This window comes from Carassius gibelio, chromosome A2 (assembly GCF_023724105.1).
Source record: "Carassius gibelio isolate Cgi1373 ecotype wild population from Czech Republic chromosome A2, carGib1.2-hapl.c, whole genome shotgun sequence".
Taxonomy (NCBI): Eukaryota; Metazoa; Chordata; class Actinopteri; order Cypriniformes; family Cyprinidae; genus Carassius; species Carassius gibelio.
In genome coordinates this window covers 28,138,195-28,161,539 of record NC_068372.1, presented here as the reverse complement: position 1 = coordinate 28,161,539, position 23,345 = coordinate 28,138,195, and the positions used below count along the sequence as shown (strand labels likewise).

General features: G+C 34.4%; 1 protein-coding gene across 3 annotated transcripts in view; it reads right to left on the bottom strand.

Moving 5' to 3' along the window:
- The window catches only part of LOC127936205 (dual specificity calcium/calmodulin-dependent 3',5'-cyclic nucleotide phosphodiesterase 1C-like), a 62,514-nt gene that overhangs the window by 3,271 nt on the left and 35,898 nt on the right, over positions 1-23,345 (bottom strand). For all 3 annotated transcript variants that reach the window (XM_052534177.1, XM_052534178.1, XM_052534179.1), the window contains 14 exons: positions 16,631-16,744; positions 14,634-14,816; positions 13,637-13,703; positions 11,846-11,962; positions 11,622-11,762; positions 8,708-8,808; positions 7,798-7,926; positions 6,844-6,945; positions 6,104-6,224; positions 4,373-4,454; positions 3,433-3,547; positions 2,586-2,752; positions 1,240-1,452; positions 355-411 (listed from right to left, as the gene is read on the bottom strand). In XM_052534177.1, coding sequence (XP_052390137.1) covers positions 355-411; positions 1,240-1,452; positions 2,586-2,752; positions 3,433-3,547; positions 4,373-4,454; positions 6,104-6,224; positions 6,844-6,945; positions 7,798-7,926; positions 8,708-8,808; positions 11,622-11,762; positions 11,846-11,962; positions 13,637-13,703; positions 14,634-14,816; positions 16,631-16,744 — 1,709 coding nt within the window. The remainder of the gene's footprint in view (positions 1-354; positions 412-1,239; positions 1,453-2,585; positions 2,753-3,432; positions 3,548-4,372; positions 4,455-6,103; positions 6,225-6,843; positions 6,946-7,797; positions 7,927-8,707; positions 8,809-11,621; positions 11,763-11,845; positions 11,963-13,636; positions 13,704-14,633; positions 14,817-16,630; positions 16,745-23,345) is intronic.

Here is a 23,345-nt window from a genome sequence, read left to right as displayed (position 1 = left end):
TATTGCCCATGCTTCACATTTTTTGTGGAAATATGTGCAATACCTTCTTTCAGAATCCTTTGATGAATATAAAATGGAAAAGAAAAGCATTTACTTGAAATTGTAATGTTTTTACAGTCACTTTAGAAGTAAATTAAAAGTATTTTTCCTTTAAATATTTTTTTACTGACCCAAGTTTATTTTGTGAAATATTTAGTTATCTTTATTTAATACCATCTGTTTTGAAATGTTATTAAATAATGCATCTACATTCAGACATAAAGTGTCTAAATGTGTTGTTGGTGTCACTGCAAGTAGTTCCAGTATGTATCAAAGCCTCAGAAGTCTCTGTTACAGAATAATGTGTATGTTTACCACTGAGTGCTCTCTTATGTTCATCAGCTGGGGATTCGGCCTCTTCAGACACTTCTCCTGTTTACACACATCAGATTATTAGAGATGACTCACAGACGCTGGACCACTTTGGAAAAAACATGTTTGGAATAGCATATTGCCATTCTACTTATACAATTCTTTGTATAAGATGGGGTGGCGTTGGCGCAGTGGATAAGACACGTGCCTTTGGTGTGAGAGACCCAGGTTCGAATCCACTGTGAGACACCAATGTGTCCCTGAGCAAGACACTTAACCCCTAGTTGCTCCAGAGGCGTGCGACCTCTGACATATATAGCAAATGTAAGTCGCTTTGGATAAAACCGTCAGATAAATGTAAGATACAATTCTTATACAATCTACTTATACAATTCTTCACTGGCTGAATGTCACTTCACTTTCAAGATATATACCAGCACTGTGCACAAGTATGCACTGAATAGTTTTATTTCATACTCATTTATTACACTACCGTTCAAAAGTTTGGATTAATAATATTTAAAAAAATCTATTCTGCACACCAACAATGCAATACAATAAATGGTTGAAAACAGTTGTGGTGTCATATTTTTTATGGACTGAATACCCACAATGCAATGCACTTGGTTACCTTCTATTTCTAGTGTGACAACTGAACCAGAAGTAGCAACCATATTTAAATATATATATATATATATATATATATATATATATATATATATATATATATATATATATATATATATATATATATATATATATAAAATATATTCTCTATTCATTTGATACTCCTCTGATTATCCACCAGAGGGCAGTCATTACTAAAAGTTAAACTTGAGCGACATGAACTGAGCTGACAGTAACAATCATATCATTTTAACAAAATACCGTTCTGTAATTTTTGATGCGCCTCTTCTTTCTTTGATTTCTCATGGGGACTTTCTTCAGAGGGTTTGTTTAACCCCCCTGGCTTCGGGTCGTCCTCTCCCACCCTTTGCTCTTTCTTTGGTCCCGACAGCTCTGGGTCTTTCCTGTGCTCCTGGTTTTCTGCCTTTGCCTCCTGATGTTCCTCCTGCTCCCGTTTGGCCTTCTCCTCCGTCTCTGATATGAGACACAGCGGGAGGCACACGATTTGCTTACTCAGAAAAATGAACAAACTGCTAAAAGTTTGGATGTACTGGACCCAATTTAGTCCCATTTGCCCCAGTTTTAAGTCATCAAAGCACTGCATAAAATAATTCCCATACTTCCATTTGTGCTTCTGACTCTCAGCATTTTCACACCCAAATTCATCCTGGGTTTTCGAAACACTTTTGAAGTTTACGTGTATCTTGGAAACTTAATGGCTGGTTTACCTATTCAATCAAACTACATTCAAACATTAAAATATTAGTTATGTACAGAAATGTATGCATAGGCAAAATTTATATTTGTCAATATCTAATTTCAAGTGGAAGCCGTTATATCAAAACATTGTTCAGATCATGAGAAACTAATTCAGTTTTAGTTTTTTTGCATATTGATTTATTACTCTACTGTTCAAACGTTTCAGTAAGATTATTTTAATGTTTTTGAAAGTCTCATTTAAAATAACTGCTTTCTATCTAAATATATTTTAAAATGTAATTTAGTCCTGTAATTGTAAAGCTGAATTTTCAGCATCATTACTCCAGTTTTCAGTGTCACACAGAAATCATTTTGAAAACAATATTGAAAACAATTGTGCTTATTAATATTTTTGTGGAAACGGTCATACATTTGTTTTCAGGATTCTTTGATTTATAAAAAGTTCAAAAGCACAGGATTTATTTGAAATAGTTTTTTTTTTTACACTTGATCAATTTAATGCATGCTTTTTTTGTATTAATAAAAGTATTAATTTATATATATATATATATATATATATATATATATATATATATATATATATATATATATATATATATATATATATATATATATATATATATATATATATATATATATATATATATATATATATATATATATATATATACACACATGTGTATATATAAAAATGTACGGATTATAAACTATTGAATGGTAATGTATATTTAGAAGAGGTTGACCAGACTAATCACCCTGTTTTTTCCACAAATTTCAATTTCATGCTAATTTCGTGTTGCCATTGAGTTCCAGTGTGCAGGCAATCCTGTTTATTTGCATACCGATATATAATATATGCATTCTGCCAGGGAAGATTCTGCTCGCACCTTTAGCTGCCTGCGTCTTCCACCGTTCTCTGTTCAGAGAAACCTCCTCGTTCCAGATGCTCTTGAAGTTCTTCAGGTCCACAGTGAGCAGCGAGCAGTTATGAGATCCACTGCTGTCAGAACCAGAGCTATTCACACTGCCCCGCTTCTCATCTCCCGCACTAATACTGTTTGAGATGATGGGGACAGGATGAACGGTTAACTCATCACAAATCACATTACAAATGCACTGGCAGCATCACATCACATCTACTAAGCTTCCGTGACATGTCCACATCTACCTAAATTTCATTCAGTAGCCCATCTATCCACACAGTTCTGTTGTTTTCCTGCTCTGTTGGTCATTAATATGCTACTGCTGCTGCTTTGTGCCCTTTCTATGAACCTTTCATCTGTTTCAGTTTACTGCATATTTTAAAGTGAATGGATATAATTCAGTCTCTTATATGCAGATGTTTTTTGCTGTGAAAAGAGTGAAGGTGCTCTAATGCAGAGTCAGCAGCAGCAATTCAACTCCTACTTAGAAAATCCAAAGGAACTGAAAGAGTGTTGAAGTGGAGTCACTCTAACTTCTGTCTGAACTGATGGATCACTTTTTGACTGAATTATAGAGCTAAGAAACAGCAGCGCATTTGTTCACATTCACTCTTTTTCTCCAAATGATGAAACTGAGGTGTCTGAGGCATGGCTGAATTGGATTTGCAGCAATGACTGCAATTGCATCAGTGAATTGGGTTTCGATAAAAAGACAAGCTTTGCCACAAGGCACTATTACGGTGACCTGAGCACTAATTTGTCTGTCTTAATGTTCATTCATTATCTCTATTCCTGTCCTGTAGAAGCAGACCTGCGGAAACTAGCCAGGCCTGAACTTGTGGCCTCTTCGATGAGCGGCGTGACGATCTTCTCGGTCATATCCGTCAGAACCGTAAATGTGGGAACAACGATGAAGTCAATGAAACCTGCAGGAAATGATAAAGAAATGGCTTTTTTTAAAGAAGCTATTTGAATAAATTATCCTTACATGCATGATCTTTAAGAAAGCTGTGTCAGCTATCTGCGAGTTCAAAGCTGAAATGTGTCTTTTTTTCCCTCTGTTCCAATTTAAAGGAATATTTCATCCAAAAATGCAAAAATTACTATTTAATTATTTACCCTCAGCTATGGAATTTCTCACAAATCCATCACTTGCTCATGAGAGGATGCTCTGCAGTGAATGGGTGCCATCAGAATGAGAATCCAAACAGCTGTTAAATACATCACAATAATCCACAATTCACATGACTCAAGTCCATCAGTTAACATCTTGTGAAGCAAAAAGCTGCATATTTGTAAGAAACAAATACACCCTTAAGACTTTTTTACAGATTTTTTTCTTCACTGAAGAAAGCATAAATATGGATTATGGTCTCATATTTTGTCCAGAAGTGATGGTTTAAAGTTAAAACATCTTAATGTTTGATTTGTTCTTTACAAATATGCAGCCTTTCACTTCACAAGATGTTAATTGAAGGACTGGAGTGCTGTGGATTACTTGTGGATTATTGGAATGTTTATATCAACTGTTTGGACTCTTACACTGACGGCACCCATTCACTGCAGAGCATCTACCGGCGAGCAAGTGATGTCAAAGCTACATTTGTCCAAATATGTTGTAAAAAAACAAACTCATCTACATATTAGATGGCCTGAGGATGAGTAAATATTCATATATAAATAAATTTGGAGGAATTATTCCTTTAAAATAAGTATTACAATTACACTTAGAGTGTGTGTGTGTAACTCACCAATCTGGGACTGAGCCACCATAGTGGACTTACGGTCACACAGAGGTGAGAAAGGTAGACCAAGTTCTGCCTCCTTATCACCCTGCAAATACAAACACATTCAACTGCATTGCTATGATAAGACATAGAGGAAAATTTTGGCATTTCTAAATATAAAGCACTATTGTTAACAAAAGTTACCAATACAGCTAAAGGCTTATGAAAGGACATGACTAAAGATTAGTTTTTTTTATATGAAATATTCACAAACATTTCTTGAAGGCAGATTAAAATAAACTGTCACTCTTTTATGCTGGGCCTGTCACTATTGAGAGTTCAGCTGCTGAAACAATACTAGACACACACAGGAATAGCTCCCACTCTCTAATCTGTCAATCAATCAAAGCATACTTATGAAGCCCACTCTGTGGAGAACAGAGCTGTGAATGGGCTTTATAACAGTCACATTAGTAGCAGATAAACAGACACATGACGGCTAAGAACAGAAGGTAATACAGAGAAAGCAATTCCCTTCCATTGTTCACCACACAAACAGAAATTGGAGGAGTCCATAAAAACATTTGTTCTGTGTTGACAATTGATAACATTCAACCACAAAAAATATCAATATGTACATATATATTTATATATATAAATATATATATATATATATATATATATATATGTGTGTGTGTGTGTGTGTGTGTGTGTGTGTGTGTGTGTGTGTGTGTGTGTGTGTGTGTGTGCGTATATATATATACGCACACACACACATATATACATGGATCCTCTGCAGTGAATGGGTGTCATCAGAATGAGACCAAACAGCTGATAAAAACAACACAATAATTCACACCACTTCAGTACATCATTTAACATCTAATGAAGTGAAAAACTGACGGCACCCATTCACTGTAGAGGATCCAGTGGTGAACAAGTGAAGTTCCCATGAAGAAAAATCTAATCTACATCTAATCTAATCTACTTGAGAGTGAGTATATTTTCAGCAAATATTCACTTTTGGATTAACTATTCCTTCAAGTTGGTGGTGTTAAACAAGGCTTCTCCTGTTTTTATCCAGAAATAAATAAATGAATAAATAGACTTGTTATTTTATGTACTGAATATACTTAAATAAAAATTTTGCCTTAAATTTTGAAAGATTAATTTAACTGAATTTTGAATGCTGCTTTAGTGTATTACACGTTTCTGAGAATATATTTTGAATGAAGTCTATTTTGCATTAGAGTTTTTTCTTGTTTTAAGAAAAAAATCTGAAACAATTTGGTGAGGTTTTCACATAAACACACAACAAAATGAAAACAGTCAAGGTATTTGAAATGAGTGATATTACAGAATACATTCGTACGACATTGCTGTGATGTTTAACAGAAGAGCAAAGTGCTAATCACACCGATAAGTCACATAATCATGCCAAAGCTGAATTTTGGGACCTGCATTCAATAAGGCCGTGAAAGCCAGTTATTTTCAGAGGTTTACGTTCAGGTGTAAACAAGCTCGAATGACACGATTCTCCACATGCTCTGGTTTCTGCGGCCTGTGATAATCCTCGCACAGGCTTACGTATGATTGGATGAAAGAGCATTCAGAAGAGAACAGGAAGAGAACCAAGAGAGGATTAAAATACATAGGAGGACACAAGATTGTTCTTGCTGTGCTTTGCTCTTCTCACACATTCATACAAACGCAAACGCTCGCTGAACGATTCTAAAGAATAAACACGTGTCAAACCTGTCGGAAAAACTCTTCCAGCAGTGAAGTAGTCCAGCGATGGTGTAGATCCCAGTTCTTGGCTGGATGACTGATGTCAGCGGTGTGTAACAGCAACGACAGAGCCTTGGGTTTGTCAATTCTGGGTGAGGAAAACACACAAATCCCACTGATAAATACATGTTTGTTCTAACACATGACAATGAAATTAAATGGAGAGCAAATATAATATAATATTTTTTCTGGTTTTCCAGTAAAAAATAAAATAAAAAAAGGCAATTTCTTTTATGGTGATTGCAGTGTAGTCAGTATTTAAAAAAAGAAATAAGGCCATGTGATAAATGTGTTTATCTGACACGACAATAAAATGAAATAGAGAACAAATGGAGACTTATGTATAATTTTCCAGCATTTCAAATGCTCCTTCTGAGAAAAAGACCTTGTCTTGTTTTAAAAGATGCGTAAAAAAGTACATATGTTTATATTTGCCAAAATAAGAAAATCTGCAATCTAAACACAAGATTTCAAAAAGAACTTCACGATAAGAATTTCTAATCAAACTCAAACATTTTCATTTTACTTTATGCATCAATTCTCTATTTTTATTTCTCCAAAGGAGCAGTAAAAGAAACATCTTGAGAAATTCAGCTATGAAAGAGTAAACTAAGTAATAACATCTTCCTCTGGGGAGACGCAGACGAGGAAGAAGGCGACAGACAACAGTGAAGCATGTCTGATGTTCGTTTGTCAAGGTTTCTCACCCCTCGGGCAGCTGGAGGAAATTCTTCATGGCTTTGACCTGCTGAAAGTGGCAGGACATGTCAGTGGCCAAAACCATCTCCACCACGAGCGCCCTGAGCTCTCTAAAAACACAAGCACACAAAACTGCACTGAATCTCTGAGCTCCACTTCAAAGTGTGAGAATAATAGTTATCTTTCTGAATGAGAAATAAAACGTTTCAATCTGTATTGCAGAAGTTCATCAGACCTTCCTTCTCTATAGTTTTTAGTTGAAAATAGCACAGAAAAACATTTCTCTTAGCATTTTTTGCAGGGTGTTTATTCGACTAGAAGCACTTTGGCCTTAAAAAATATAACTTTTACAAACCTTGAAACACTCATATTACTTTATCTATTTATTTTTCTAAACCAACTCCTCTTTGCTAAAGGTAATTTTAAAGGATTTTTTTAAAAATCTTAAACACTAAAAAAAAGACATCCAATTAAATATTTTAAAACTTTTTGAATAATTTAGATGAAATTAAGGCTTGACTGGAAATGCATAATAATAATAATAATCTACTGTGATATTTATCTTGATTGTATAGCTTCCTTTGCACATCATGTTAGATACTTCTCAAGTTCTTGGTTGTGTGTGTGTGTGTGTGTGTGTGTGTGTATGATACAATTTTCATAAGACTTTAGGACAAGAAAAGTAAATGTAAAAATGTAAATGTCAACTAAAAAGCATGCATGCAAAAATAAATAGCTTTCAATACCATTTTAATGTGACGTTCATAAAAAAAAAAAAAAGAAATCTATTAGTTTTAATTAAAAAAGTAACCCCTAACCAGTTATGATCACAATATTGTAATTACAGAAAATGAATTGTGTCAGTTAGCATTTTTTTCTGTTCTCTGGAAATAAAAGAGGAGAGACAATGGTGAAAACGATTAGATGCTGGATGTGAATTGTGAAATCCTGCGGTACTGTACCTCCAGTCATCTTTGGAGAGGTTGTACAGGATGTTCATCTCGTCGTCGTCCTGCAGCAGCCGATACGCCGCGCTCACGTGATGACTCTCCAGCACAGAGCGGTCGTTATACAGGATGGCTGTGTCCGACCTGCAGGAATCAATCTAAACTCAATACAGGGGTTTCCCTAGAGAGCTAACTGTGATTTATATTTAGCATTTTGGCAGGAAAGGAGTAAAAATGAGGGAAGTAACATGCTATGATGATGTGGGTGATTGACAAGGCATTGCTAAAGAGATTTTAAGTGTGTTGCTTTAAGTGTTTTGTATTTTATTTAGCAAGTAAACATTAATTAAAAGTGATGGTTAGAATGTTATAAAAGACTTATATTTCAAATAAATGCATTTTTGTTTTTTACTTTCTATTCGTCAAAGAATCCTGAAAAATGACTTACTAGGGTTAGCAGCACAACTGTTTTTAACACTGATAATAATCAGAAATGTTTCTTGAGAACCAAATCAGCATAATTTATTAAAATGATTTCTGAAGGGTCATGTGACACTGAAGACTGGAGTAATGATGCTGAAAATTCAGCTTTGATCACAGGAATAAATCACGTTTTACTAAAATTACAATAGAAAACAGATATTTTAAATGTAAATTATATTTCAAGTATTACTGTTTTTACTGCATTTTTGACCAATTAAGTGACGTCCTTTAAAAACATGAAAAAACTATAACTGACTTGTACAGGTTTATAGAAACAGACCCCCAAACCAATGTTTTAGTCTCATTTCCCATTTCTTCTCATTTGTCCCAGGTCAGTTTTTGGTCAGAAATGTCATCTCGTTGAGGTGTTGTGGCTGTGGGCCGTGTGTTTGTCAGCGCAGGAGTCTGATGGATGACTCACCCTGCGGCGCTCGTGTGTTACCTGGTCTGGATGTGGAAGTTATTTGTGGTCCCGGTGTGTTCGTAGTCGTGGATGGCAGCAGCAAAAAGCATCGCAAAGATCTCCAACTCCGTCAGCCAGTGCTGGAGAGGGAAAACAACATTATAAAACAGATAGTTCCAGTGCTTGATCCTGATTGGCTGAGCAGCGTTCTAAACTGTTGTAAATTACTCTACAAACACACACCTTTGTTTACGTTTTTGTGTTACTCGGCAACCACTTTCTTGCAATTGTTTGGTGTTGTTTTACATTGTTTGGTGGAAGAATACTGCTTTTTATTAAAATCATTACACTTTATTTACTCTGGTTTATTTTGTGAAACCTTACTACATCTATGGAATAACCATTTTATAAAAGCAATAAGCCCTGTGAAGCTGGATTTAGTGAATTTATTACATCTAAGGGGGTTTTAGTCACTCTGTTTCACATTGAGCCTAACTATGCCCGTTAACTGTTATAAATTCACAGTAAAGCACAGCTTCTTGGGGTTTATTGCTTTATCACACATGAGAGATCTCTAACATCTAAATGAAGTTAAATTGAGAGTAATCGAAGACTTTCGAAGCAGTTTCTCCAGAGAAAAAGTTATCTCATGAGTATTTCATCAAATTTCTACAATCAAATTTCAAATATCTCAGTATGGATACAAATATTTCTACCACATTCATCGGACTCATTTTTCTGTTTTTATTTCTCCTAAAGAAGTTTATGTTTTAATAATACTTTGCTGACGTAATAGTTAAATGGTGAGCAAATGGAGACTTCTGTTAAAATTCCTGGTGGTGTTAGAAACTGTTAAAATTAATTTTTTCTTGATGAAAGAAATATCTGAGAAAAAGTAGATGAGACTAAAACAAACTTGACTGAAAATTCAATTTAGTCTTTACCTTAAAACAATAAATAAAGAAATAATTCAGTGGTTTCAAATAAAAGTTCACCACTATAGCCTTATTTTATGACAACTACTGACTCATCTGCTTCTTTATTCCTCATTATCTTAAAGAATTTAAGAAGAAACATTCAAGACAAAGTTGAATATTTACCTAATACATAACTGACTCAATTCTTTATTCTGGAGCAATAAAATGAAGCAAAATAAAATAATTATGCGGTTTTAAATTAAAATGGATCTCTATAACGTTACTTTACAACAACTATTGACTCAACTTTGTCTAGTTTTATTTCAGAAGAAACAAAAGAAGAAACACCCGAGACAAAGTTGATATTTAAATAAAACATGACTGAGAAAATAAATACATAAATAATTCTGTGGTTTCAAACTTGAAAAAGCCAAAGCATGGAATCATTGGCAGAAGAATAATGAAGGAAACAGACGAGCTCTGAAGGACGCCGAGCTCTCACTGCATTCCCTCAGGACTTCATCTTAATATTTAATTACCTATTAGAGAGACTCAAGTTCATTTGACTTTGGTGTAAAATGACACCATCTCACCTCATTTGTCTTGAGTCACGCGTGCTGAACCAACAATGAACTGAATGAGAGAAGAAGTGCCTCTTTGTGAGTAAGCATTAATTGTGTTGTAATGACTCGTCAGACGATAAAGATAAAGTGATTTGGGTCAATGACATGTTAAGAACCTCATATGAGTAAACAGTGTGAGGGATTCTCTCTGTTTCTCTCTTTAGGAACTGCTACTTTATGATTGTTAATTAAAAAGCTTAGTGTGTGTGTGTGTGTGTGTGTGTGTCAGCAGAATTAATGATTACACCGCTGGGTTTTTGCACAGTTACTCATGAGTTTGTGCCCACAGGCTTCAGCATGTTTTCACAGTAACATTATCAAGATGATTAACACTGTACCTGCATTGAGAGCGAGTGGAACAACGTAACATTAGATCATTTTAATCAACAAGCCGGTCTATACAGCAAGAGCACGACATGAAGCATTGATAATGAAGTCCTGTTGTACTGTGCTGCTGTAAACATGAGATAAGACTTTACTCAACCCTGGTATTGTTAATGAACTAAAACTATTAAAAAACTGTTATGTAACTAAAATAAAGCTCAAATAAAAGGTTGAAGGAAAAAAATACTAAAGCTGAAATTAATTATACTGTAAGCTATATAGAAATAAAAAGTACATAAAATTACTAAAACTTAAACGTACATTAAAAGGAAAAATGCACAAATAAAAGTTACTATTAATGAATAAATAAAAATACAGCATATAAATAATACTTAAACAAGAAAAACTGTAAAGCAAATAGTACATGTTACACACACACATGTTCTATTTATAGAATTAATTAATAATATATGATAATGTATAAAGTAATTTTAGAAAATGTGTAGCAAGAATAAACAGCAGTCTACAATTGATTATTGTTTCATTCATTTAAAATAAATAAATACTTTATATAAAAAACAAATACTATAATGAAACAAATAAATGTTTATATTTAATTTGAGATGGAGAAATTAATTTTATATATTTACATGTATAAACAGATATAAAATATATAGTTGGATAAAAGCGTCTGCTAAATGAATAAATGTAAATGTAAATGTGTGTGTGTGTGTGTGTGTGTGTGTGTGTGTGTACAAGTATTAAGTAAAAGTCCATTTTTTATTTATACTATTTGGAATTTAAGAAATTATACTTTCTTAAATTGTGTTATTATTATATTTTATATATTATATTTTATTTCATTTTCTTTATTATATAATTATTTATAATCAACACCTCTCTAATTTCTCCTGTCATCTTGTGTGGATTATTTCACTGAGTTTTTGCAGTGTGTAATGGGAATACTTCTTCATGAAGTAAATAGTTCTTATATTAGATCAGTCCTGACCTACTGACCTCTTGACCTAATTCACTGCAGTCTTGGACCTGTGATGTGATCTTTGTGTGTTTGTGTGGGTTTCCGCTTACCACCATCCCCGTCTTGAGGAGCAGGTAGTGCACGGTCTGAGTGACGTCGGCTGCGTGTATCAGGTTGTGGTAGGGGTTTTTATGTTTGTTGTAACCCACTTCAAGAGCCTCCACAAACGAGACGAGTGCTGAGACGGGGATCTGTCAGAGACACAGTGTTAATAATAACTCTGAAAAAGACCATTAAGGCCCTCAACGCTCACTTTAAGAAGAGCGGTTTTCACCTTGAAGCGGCTGATGAGGTCGTATCGAGTGAGGAGCTCGTAAAAGATGAATTTGAGAGCGTGGTCACCACTCGACTCGTTCAGAGCAAACACATCGAAAGACCACCTATCCACATTCTGAGAAGAAGAAACACAGAAACAAACTCAGAGACAGCACACGGATCTTTTTAAGAGTAAATTATATTTTGGCCACTTTCACGTACCTACATTTTAACCTTTTCTTTTTTGTTATAATAAAACTGTCTTGGAAAGTCAAATTATTCCTTCATTTATATTTTCAAGTGCTTTTATATATATTTTGTATTGTTTCACCCTTGCCTCAAGCATGATTTTATTAAAGTTGATCATATTATTATAATAAAATTATAAAACATGATTAGAATACAAAATGAAATAAAATACATAATATACAATAATTACAAAATAAATAATAAAACTGAATTGAATTTTATTAATATTTTTATCAGTATATTTATATTTAACTTATATTTAATCATTTTAATTAATTTGTAATAATCATCCATCCATCCATCCATCATCTTCCGCTTATCCGGGGCCGGGTCGCGGGGGCAACAGTCTAAGCAGAGACGCCCAGACTTCCCTCTCCCTAGCCACTTCCTCCAGCTCTTCCGGGGGGACCCCGAGGCGTTCCCAGGCCAGCCGGGAGACATAGTCCCTCCAGCGTGTCCTAGGTCTTCCCCGGGGCCTCCTCCCGGTGAGACATGCCTGGAACACCTCCCTGGGAAGGCGTCCAGGAGGCATCCGAAATAGATGCCCGAGCCACCTCAGCTGGCTCCTCTCGATGTGGAGGAGCAACGGCTCTACTCTGAGCTCCTCCCGAGTGACCTAGCTTCTCACCCTATCTCTAAGGGAGCGCCCAGCCACCCGACGGAGAAAGCTCATTTCGGCCGCCTGTATCCGGGATCTTGTCCTTTCGGTCATGACCCACAGCTCATGACCATAGGTGAGAGTAGGAACGTAGATTGACCGGTAAATCGAGAGCTTTGCCTTACAGCTCAGCTCCTTCTTCACCACGACAGACCGGTACAGTGACCGCATTACTGCAGAAGCTGCACCGATCCGTCTGTCAATCTCACGTTCCATCCTTCCCTCACTCGTGAACAAGACTCCAAGATACCTGAACTCCTCCACTTGAGGCAGGAACTCTCCACCAACCTGAAGTGGGCAATCCACCCTTTTCCGACTGAGAACCATAATAATCATTTAAAAGATTTTTTTATAAAACATATTGTTGTATGAATATATACAAATTAATTTTGTATTATATTTAAAAAATAAATAAATGAATGAATAAATAAATACATTCAAACATAAACAGATTTTTGTGTGGCATTTCCAATCAAGCTGCAATTTTGTCATATTTGTCAATTTTCATTTTCCGTTTAAACTCACATGATGTACTGCACAGTACATCATCTGAGATATAGTGGAAATATTCTTGACTTTCAGGGGAAAATGACAAAAATGACAGAAATCTTCTGTGATGCATATATATCTACTGTTGGGCACTGTTAGTGAACAAATAAAAAGTACATGAAAAGTTATGACTCAAGTGAAAAAGTTTTTTTTTCCTGAAGACCACATGGCCAAATGTAGCCAGAGTTGAAGAAACATCCTTTTGTTTTAACAATTGTGTGTGTATGCGTTAGTGTGTGTGTGTGTGTGTGTGTGTGTGTCTGTGTGCGATACTTGGAGAGCAAAACAAAGAGAAAGAAGCTGAGAGATAAACCAACGTCTGTTTCTAAGAATGAAAGTGTGTGTGTGTTTTACCTTAAGCACAGCTATGACAGACGGAGGGTAACTCAGTCCCACCATGTTAGAGGTTCTCCGGTACATTCTGTTAGAAAGAGATAAAAACATCAAGTGAAAGAAGCACAGACCACAGACTCTCCAAACACAACGCTATAATCTTCACCTACAAAACCCCAAAACATTAAATACAGAGGAGTACTTTCTTTAAGGAAATGTTTTGTCAAAGCAATGTATTTGTGCCGTGTTGCTTAAAATGCATTCAGATGTAATGAAATGATGCTAACAGATGAGAGTGAGAGAGAGAGAGTGACTGTCGTTATTCAGACTTGTCAAGAGGTTGATGTATATGTATACACCAACTCACTCGGAGCTCAACACACAGATTTATAATCATTTCACAGAAGACTTTAATGCTGCCTGGTGAGGAATTTGTTTTTTTGTGAAGGGGAAGCAGATTGATTCACAAGCACTGGAAGATTTTGGATTGTGTTCCTGGTTTTAAGGTTACAAAAATTACAGCTAGATGGGATTTATTTTCCAGTGTGGATATTATATTAACTAAAACTATATATATATATATATATATATATATATATATATATATATATATATATATATATATATATATAAACTATTATAACTATAACTATATATATTATATAACTATTTTAAAATATATTTAACTATTCAAATCAGTTTTGGTCATTGAAATAAAATAAAAATAAATTAAAAATATTTATATACTGTATATATATATATATATATATATATATATATATATATATATATATATATATATATATATATATATATATATATATATACATACATACATATACACATACACAAAACTGAAATAACACTTATTTCACATGAAATGATGGTGTTTTAAAGTTTTAAAGGTATAATAAAAAAAACTGTCTTCTTAAATTGTATGGATCAAAGAAAAAGAAAAAAATCAGAGCTTTTACCATGCTAGTTTGTTTTTAGCATATTGCTTTGCGTTTAACCCCACCTCTCCACAAATATCCCAGCCTGCACTGCATGTACGATGCTACGAAATCGTGGTTTCTCTTCCGTCCGTCGCAGCATCAGCCCCATCTGCCGCGTGAAGGTGGAGGCCAGCCAATCACGGACCTCTGACGGCACAGAATCTGATTGGATGTCGCTGAGCTCATCCTCGGTATCGACCAATCGCCTTAGAGAAAGAGAGAGAGGGAAAGAGACTTTATACATGTCTTTACCACTTACACTTAACATATCAGCTGTGACAGGTAATTGTTGTGCATATATGGAGGATAAATGACTATTTATACTTAATCTAAACTGTGATTGATGCTCGAGTCAAGACCTTCTGGTTTAGGACTAATCCGTCACTCATCCGCATAATTATGGTAATACCACGTGTGTTGTAAATTTGCTTTGGAACTGCACTGTATTGAAATGTAATCATTTTACATTGCTCAAAATATCTTCGCAGTAACTGTGCCATAAACATCTGTGTATCAAGACATAAGCTCTTATGATGGATTTAAAGTCCACAACAGTCATAAATCACAGAGTGAATCTGAATCTGATCAGACCGGACTGGTGGTCTCTGTGGTTTGGCATGAGCGGGTTTGTCGTAATCCCGGGCCGCAATGACGTTACAGTTACATAATTCCATAAGCTTTTATCATTTCTGCCATCTAAATGTTCACAGCTGTTATTCTTCACTCTGCACATCAAAATAAAGATATTAGTGGCACTCTACATCGCCCCGCAGAGACATTAAATACTATCATTGAGCGGGAATGAAATGGCACTGATAAGGAAGCAGTTTTTCAGTTTCTTTCATACTGCAGGTGTTCGTTTATGTGCTCTCAATAAGACTATCAGCATGTTCTCATGTCCACACATTTATTTATTAATTTAGCAATGGCTTTTATCCCGATGAAAACATGTCTGGGTGACATTTCAACCCAAAATAAGATATTCTGTGTTATACTTTGTATAAAATACATATACATAATATTCAATAATTGAAAACCAATTTAATGAATTATTATACATAACAATTATATACATTATATAACATATATGTTACATATATTATTGAAAATTAATTAAATTACTTTTATTAAAACTCCAATATATATATCAACTAATTGTTGATTATTGTTGATTGTTTATTTTTTTTATGTTTGTTTATTTACATATTTAGGTATGTATTTGTTAAATGAGAGAATATATGCGCTCTTAAAAGTAATGGCCCAGTGCATTCTTAATAGGACTAAATATTGCTTCATTTTAGAAAAAAACGCAAACCCTCAATATGGTAAAGAACTGTGGTTTTTAATTGTGATACCTCACTACTTATTAATAGCATAGACTGTGTGATTATCATATCCATATACCATGGCATCTGCATGGAACTTCAAAGAAAAAAAAAAAAAAAACACTTTTGGTGGCGTAAAAAAAAAAGTCTTTTTTCTTTAAGGTCTTGCTGAAGGACGCCTGTGACCCTTCAACTGGTCACTCTTGGGACTGAAGCACACAGATCTTTAACTGCTAATTGAATCGATCTCTATCTGCATGAGGGAATAGCTTAAGGCTCCATTAGACTGATCCTGGACCAATTTTACATTTGTTTCTTTACAATGACTCCATTTAGGGATTGTGTGGAAAATCTGGATCAGCATCTGACACGGAAAGACTGAATGATGCTTTGTTACAGCTTCGTGAGAGTCAAACATTTGTGTAGAGAATAAAACAGCCTGGAGTAGGATATTCATCATAAATGTACCATGTAGTCCAAGCAATTACTTTGCAAATTATGTCTTTCATGAAACAGCATGAGAAAACGAATATGTTTGGAATGCCGTAGCAGTATTCCACTCAAAACTTATTTATTTTGAAGATAAGCGTCTCAAATTATTAAAAATTTCAGGTTGATTGCCAGGTGGATATATTTCAAATGTTGGCAAACAGGGTGTGGGAAAGTAAAATAAGAGTGTAAAACCCACACTGTACCTTGTTTCCTCAATATAGACTGATTCCAAAACAGTCGCAGCATATTCCAGGTTTTTCTTCAGGTCTACGAGAGACACCTCTCCCCTCTCCAGCTGTTTTACCAAGCATCGTAATCTGGAAAACAAGCACACGCACATACATTAATTCTAAAAACGCAACTAAATGGCTGTTTATTTTATAAAGCAATTATCTGAGAGCACCAGCCAACGTCAAGCGTGACAAATGCAGCACTTATTTCTGCACAACAATGATCAATATAACATTTGAAAACATAAATCCTCAAATGCAGCAACAAGAAACTACCTAAATCATTCATTTATATATTTTATAAATCAGCAAGGATGCATTACATTGGTCAAAAATGAGGGTAACGACATTTATTATAACAAAATAATTACATTTCAAATAAATTTACTATTCACAAATTTATCATGGTTTATAATTTATCATGGTTTCAACACACACACACACACACAAACACACACAAACACACACACACACACACAAATATATATATATATATATATATATACACAGGTCAGATTATTGAAATATCTGTTAAGATGCAATGCAGTTTATTGATGGGTGCTAAAAGGTCACAGATTTAATCAATTCATTGGTTTCAGATTTGTGCGCTACACACACAGATATGCAGTTAAAACATTTCCACAGTGATTTGATCTGTCGAGGATCCTGTAGGGACTGCTAGCTAAACATTATTTGCTCGCTGGTAATTTCCCACAGGGTGCATACCACATATTTGCAAATATTTATCTGTCATTCACATGTAACATTTTTATCTTGATGTGACAGTGGTGGGCAATACAGAAGCACAAACTACAGCTGCGTCCCACCTGCGTCCACCGGCACAGGTAGTGCTTTCTACCGTGAAACTGATTACACACCTGTAAGGAGGCTGGACAGCCATCACTATACAATCACACAGCGACGACGTGCCATCGATGCTTTAGGGTCAATGCAATCACACAGGGAGATTAACATTTCCACTCAGTGGTTTGACAGCTGCCTGCAGATAAAAAGGACAACCCAAACCCCAACAGCTCTGTTCATCACGACACCTGATCACAAATCACACTCGTATGCCCCAATCAAACCCCCCTGGACTATTTTGGTAAGGGGAAATAAAACACTGATGTTTCCAACTGTGTCAAATCAGAAGACAACTTTTTTTGCTCAAAGGTTCCTCAGTTCCTCAATCAATAGTTGAATCAAGTCTTAAATGACATCTTACTTGGTTCTTTTTTCACCAGGTCTCTTGGCTCTTAAATCAATTGCCTTGATGTCAAAGAAAAACAGCTGAAACCATTGAAAATGTAAACAATCAGTGTTATTATCACACATATGTAGTATAGTAGTTTCTGTTAATATGTTTTATTTAATATTTAGTTTATTTAGAATATTTTGTTTTTGTATTTATTGTTTTTACCTAAAACTTTTAGTAATTTTGTTGTGTTTTTGTCTTTTTTTATTATTTAAAATATGTCTACATAGTATATTTATTAGTTTCCCTTTAATTAGTTTGAATTATTGTGGTACTTAATCTTAAACTAAATGAAAATGAGAAATGTTGCTCTGGCAAGAAGCTTAAAGTAAGTTTAATAATTTTTGTTTTCACTTTAATTTTAGTGAAAATTTAAGTCATTTTTATTATTGTTTTTTTATATGTCTATATAGTATTGACTAATTTATATTTATTGGTTTTATTTCAATTAATTTTAGGTATTTTCATACATCAAGTTAAACTGCTACCTTGACTACCTTGGCGACTAACTTACGTATTTTTGTATTTTATTTTATTTCAGTAATATTTATTTTATTGTATTGACTTTTTTTTTGACTTAGTTAACAATAATAACTCTACAAGAGATCTTATTTGTCTAGGGAGTTTATTCCACACAGTCAGTTATTTTCTGCATTCAAATTGCTATACAAAGATTTAAGATAAAAATAAAAATAAAAAACCTAACAGTTTTGTGTTCGAGATCAGGGAGATAATGGCATCCATCAGAAGCACAGCAACAAAAGCCGTCCTTAACACTCTACACACAAAGCTTGTTTCTGCCGGGATTGACAGATGTCTCGAGACATGTGGGTGGAACATGACGTTTGATTGGATGAACACAGCCGCCCGTGTCAGCAGCTGCCAATCAAGTTTAGCAAAGCAAAATCATTTCAGGAGAAACTTCAGAAGATTATTTTTTGCCACAGGAGAATAACTGCAGCTTCACCTCAGATACAGTACACACGTAAAATACTGCATGGGGAAAATCCATAAAATAATTTGTTTATTCACCCTTACAAAATCAGTTTCAGCATCAGCATCATACCTTCTCCAAGCTTTTCTTGCACAAAAATGCTTTGTCAGGCAACCAAAAAAATGTGCTTCATGTGATAACATCTAAATAAACTAATAATATACAAATATTATTAAATCAAGTTAATACATCAGATTCTACAAACTGTAAGAAACAGCTAAAGACAAATCCTTTCTGCAAGCACTTAAGCAACAATCACAAATAAATAAAAAAAAGTCCTAAATTCTATAAAACAAACACAATGCTATTTTTTTCTCAAGCTTCTTTTCTACTCTACAGTAATGAGTACAAAATGAAAATTCTGGGCCGAAATGAGAACCGAAAAATATGGATGCACTGGACAGAAAACCGAAACTTTGCTTTTTTTTTTAATAATTATTGATTATTTTATTAAATAAACTTTTTCCTTTAACACAATAATTTTAATGATACTGAATTTAAAAAACACAAGACAATAAATTAATTATTAATTAACACATTTACTGAAAGTAAAACAATAAAATGTAACAAAATATTAAATATTGTTTTCAGCTTTTTTATTCAACAAAAACAGATACTGATAACAAATAGCACTGATAACAGCACACCTCTTTGTCAAAATGTTAGATGAATTTTCAATATCGCAGATCGAGTTACATGCTAAAGATGAATACATTCAGCAATGGGTTTGTTTAAACCCCAGCCCTGAGTACTGTATGAGCATTAATAACAGCAAACAGCACTAACTAGAACACAGGGGACAGCTAAACTGAGATTCGGGATTTGATTCAAACCACAGGCATCATAAGACCCGCTTCAATCTTCGTTTAATCTTTGGCCCATTATTTTTCTTCCTGGAAACAGTTTGAAAAGCAGAGAAAATGTGATGGCCAAACAATCCAACAGCTTATTAAAGCGCTGATCTCTGAGCGGGGCAGCAGAGGGCAGAGCCACAGCCGCCACGCTGAGATTAAAACCACAGACACTGCTCAGATGCTCATTTCTATCCAGATGTAAAAAAGATTAAAATCTTTGAAGAATCACTTTCAGTGGGGCATTTCATAACATGCTTCATGGATGACGCAAGAGTCAATCGATGATAAGTGATGCAAACTATGTTGAAACCTTGACAATGTGCTTGGTTAATTCTGTTAGATTGTAAAATTGGGGGAAAATAGAGAGAACAATAAATATTTATTCTAAGAATTTCTACATTTTTTAACAACTCTGAATAAATGCTATAAATATAATTTACTCATTTTTATGAGTATTTTTAAATAATAAAAAAAATAAAACGGTTATAAATTTGTTCAAAATATTTGATGTCTTTCGCATTATTATGACTTAACTTTTTAATAACTTTTTTTTACAATAATTTGTTTCCTGGTACAAATGGACTCAGCTTAAAGGGTTAGTTCACCCGAGAATGACATTTTGTCCATCTTTTACTCACCCTCGAAGCATCGTAGGTGTATGTGACTTTCTTCTTTCAGAATAATCTAATCAAAGTTTTATTAAAAATTGTTCTTGCTCTTCAAAGCCCTTCAATGGTGGTAAGCAGGTGTGTGACAATATTTAACTCTGACTGGATTATTCTAAAAGAAGAAAGTCACATACACCTACGATGCTTCGAGGGTGAGTAAAAGATTTTAATTAAATTTAATTAAACACATAAATGTGTGCTTTTACTTTAAGTAATTATATTTATGTTTTTTGCCAAATAGACAATAAGGAGGGATAAAAATAACCCCACAGACTTACATTAAAAGAGGGACCCGAATCATATCTAGCAACCACATAAAACATCCTAAAACATTGAAATGTCTGCTTCAACTCCCATTCATTATCCATTCAAAAGATTATCATTAAAGTGTTTATGAGTTACATAAATGAAACAACACACTAATTCACCTTCTCTGTCTCTCTCTCAGTGGCAGCCAATCAGTGCGTTAAGGGTCAGACTGGGCAGGAAATCAATTAATGACGAACGATCTGAAATAATGATGGAACACTGTGTTGCCAGAGTCTGGAGAAATGTCAGCACATTGTTTTACTGACAGTTAATGAGAGCCTTAATGAGTAACATACCCTCCATCTCCATGGGTGAACGTCCAGACAGAAGGACGGACAGAGAGACTGACACACCATGGGGTAAATATTTCTGTATCATAATCACAGAAAAATGTGGCAACAGAAAAATGACAGAATTACAGATGGATGCATTTGTGATCAAACATGTTGCCATTAGTAGAGGAAAGGAGCTGTGATGTAGCGGCTGGTTTTAAATAAATGAGAGTTAAGTAGGCTACTTTTCTGGGGTGACATAACTCGCTGAATGGAAGACTGAACTGCATGTTAGCTTGCTTATGGGACAGAAGACCATTGTTTAAGTCCATATGTCTTACAACCAAGTAACTACTGTATGCATCTAACCACAGGTCGAGAGCTGTTGTTCCAACCAAAGAGGTTTGTGACGCTGTTTGTGAACGTTCATTTGAACAGAACAGACTTGTTTAACTATGTTGGTAACGACAGAACTTGCAACCATAATTGGCTAACGATGCTTATGGTAAACGCCTTTGATTAGCTCTGACCACTAACTAAAGATGTTCAAATAAAGCATTTAAATGTAACATCTTAATGGGAGACTGTGGCACTCTTCCAATCCCTAGTGAGCTATATTGACAGCTACCTAGAGAGCAAACTAACTGAAATCAAAAACATTGATTTGAAGTGCTCCATGTAGGCTACAAAATGCATAAAACACACAAAAAAATAAAAATATATATTTATAATCAACATTTGGCTCAACTTTTATAGACATTTACAAATGCACTTCTGAAAGCACAACACTAGTCTCTGATATTCCTACACAAACCAGAAATCTGTCAACTGGTAGAGATTTTGGACTAGCATCTCTATCACGGTTACATTTCATTTGTGACTTTTTATTTTTGTCCTATTGGTTGCAATAAGCTTAGTGCTCTTATTTTATCACAAAAAAATCAAGGGTATTGAAAACTGAAACTGAAACTGATCATAAAAACCTTACTTACAGAAAGAATGCATATCGGGATATACCATTATCGTGAAATACATTTACTCAAATCATGATATAAGATTTCAGTCATGTCACCCACTCCTTATTTTAAGCGATTTAGAAATCCAGCCAGGATATGTCCAGGAAAAAGAAGATGTATGTTCACCCTTATGGTCACTTACTCTCAAACACACGTACATAAAATGAAAGGAGAAAAGAATTTAGTGCAAAATTTTTGTGCAAAATCCTTATCCAGTCTTTCTCTCTCGAGTATCCACACAAAAACTGGTAGTAAATGACACAAGCGCATCTCTAAAACAACCACTGGAGAAAATCAGCAGGCGCTGATGGGTTGTGTTGACATGTGTCCTTTAAAAGAAAAATAGAGGAGTAATCTGGATTAAACAGACGAGTAGTTACTGAGGGATCCAGATGGCACGCCAGAGACGTTAGGGAAGGAAAGATGGAAGAAGATTCTTCCATGTTACTAGAATATATCTTACTATCAGTATTTATGAATTATTATTTTTTTTCCTGCATGTCATGTGACCAATGACCAGCATCATATATGAAGGGCATATTTCAAGTAAATATTTAGGGTTTTGCTGACAAAACATTTAGGAATTCTTGATCTAAGATAAAAAAAAAAAAAAAATGCATCTAAAAACTCAAAAATCTCAAGTTCATTTCACTGTGTACAAATATAAATAGCAAAAAAGCAAACATGCAAACAAGTGCATTTTTAAACTACAGACATCTAATAAGTGAAAAAGTAACCTCTGATCAAAAACTATTTATTTTGGGTACTGCTATAGCTTTAAATTTAGAAAATGACATCCAACAACTGTTTTCACTCTTGTGGAGCTCATTCTGTAGAAGTTTAGAGTTGGATTGTAAAGTATGAAATGATTTTAAACACAGTGCCTGATGGGATAGATTGATCGATTTTGCCCATATGTAACTTGAGGTTATGAAACATGCTTGGATTTTTGCAAATCCATAATAATTAAACTGCACTGTGACTAAAAACATTTTCGAGTGTCATATAGCCTGGGGAAAGTGAGGACCGGCACTCAGGGTATAAAGATTTCTGTCCTTATTTTCAGAACTAAAGGTCAGTTAGTCACACTGTCGCCTGATGAAAATACCACAAATGATTTCTATTTCAAATACATTCTATTTTACTGTTCTTTAGAGCTTTCTATTCCACAAAGAATTTTGGAACAAAAAATATGTATGTATCACAGTTTCCACAAAAATATTAAGCAGGTAAAACAGTTTTTAACATTGATAATAATAAGAACCATTATGAATTATTGAGCAACAAATCAGCATATAAAAGGATTTCTGAAGGGTCATG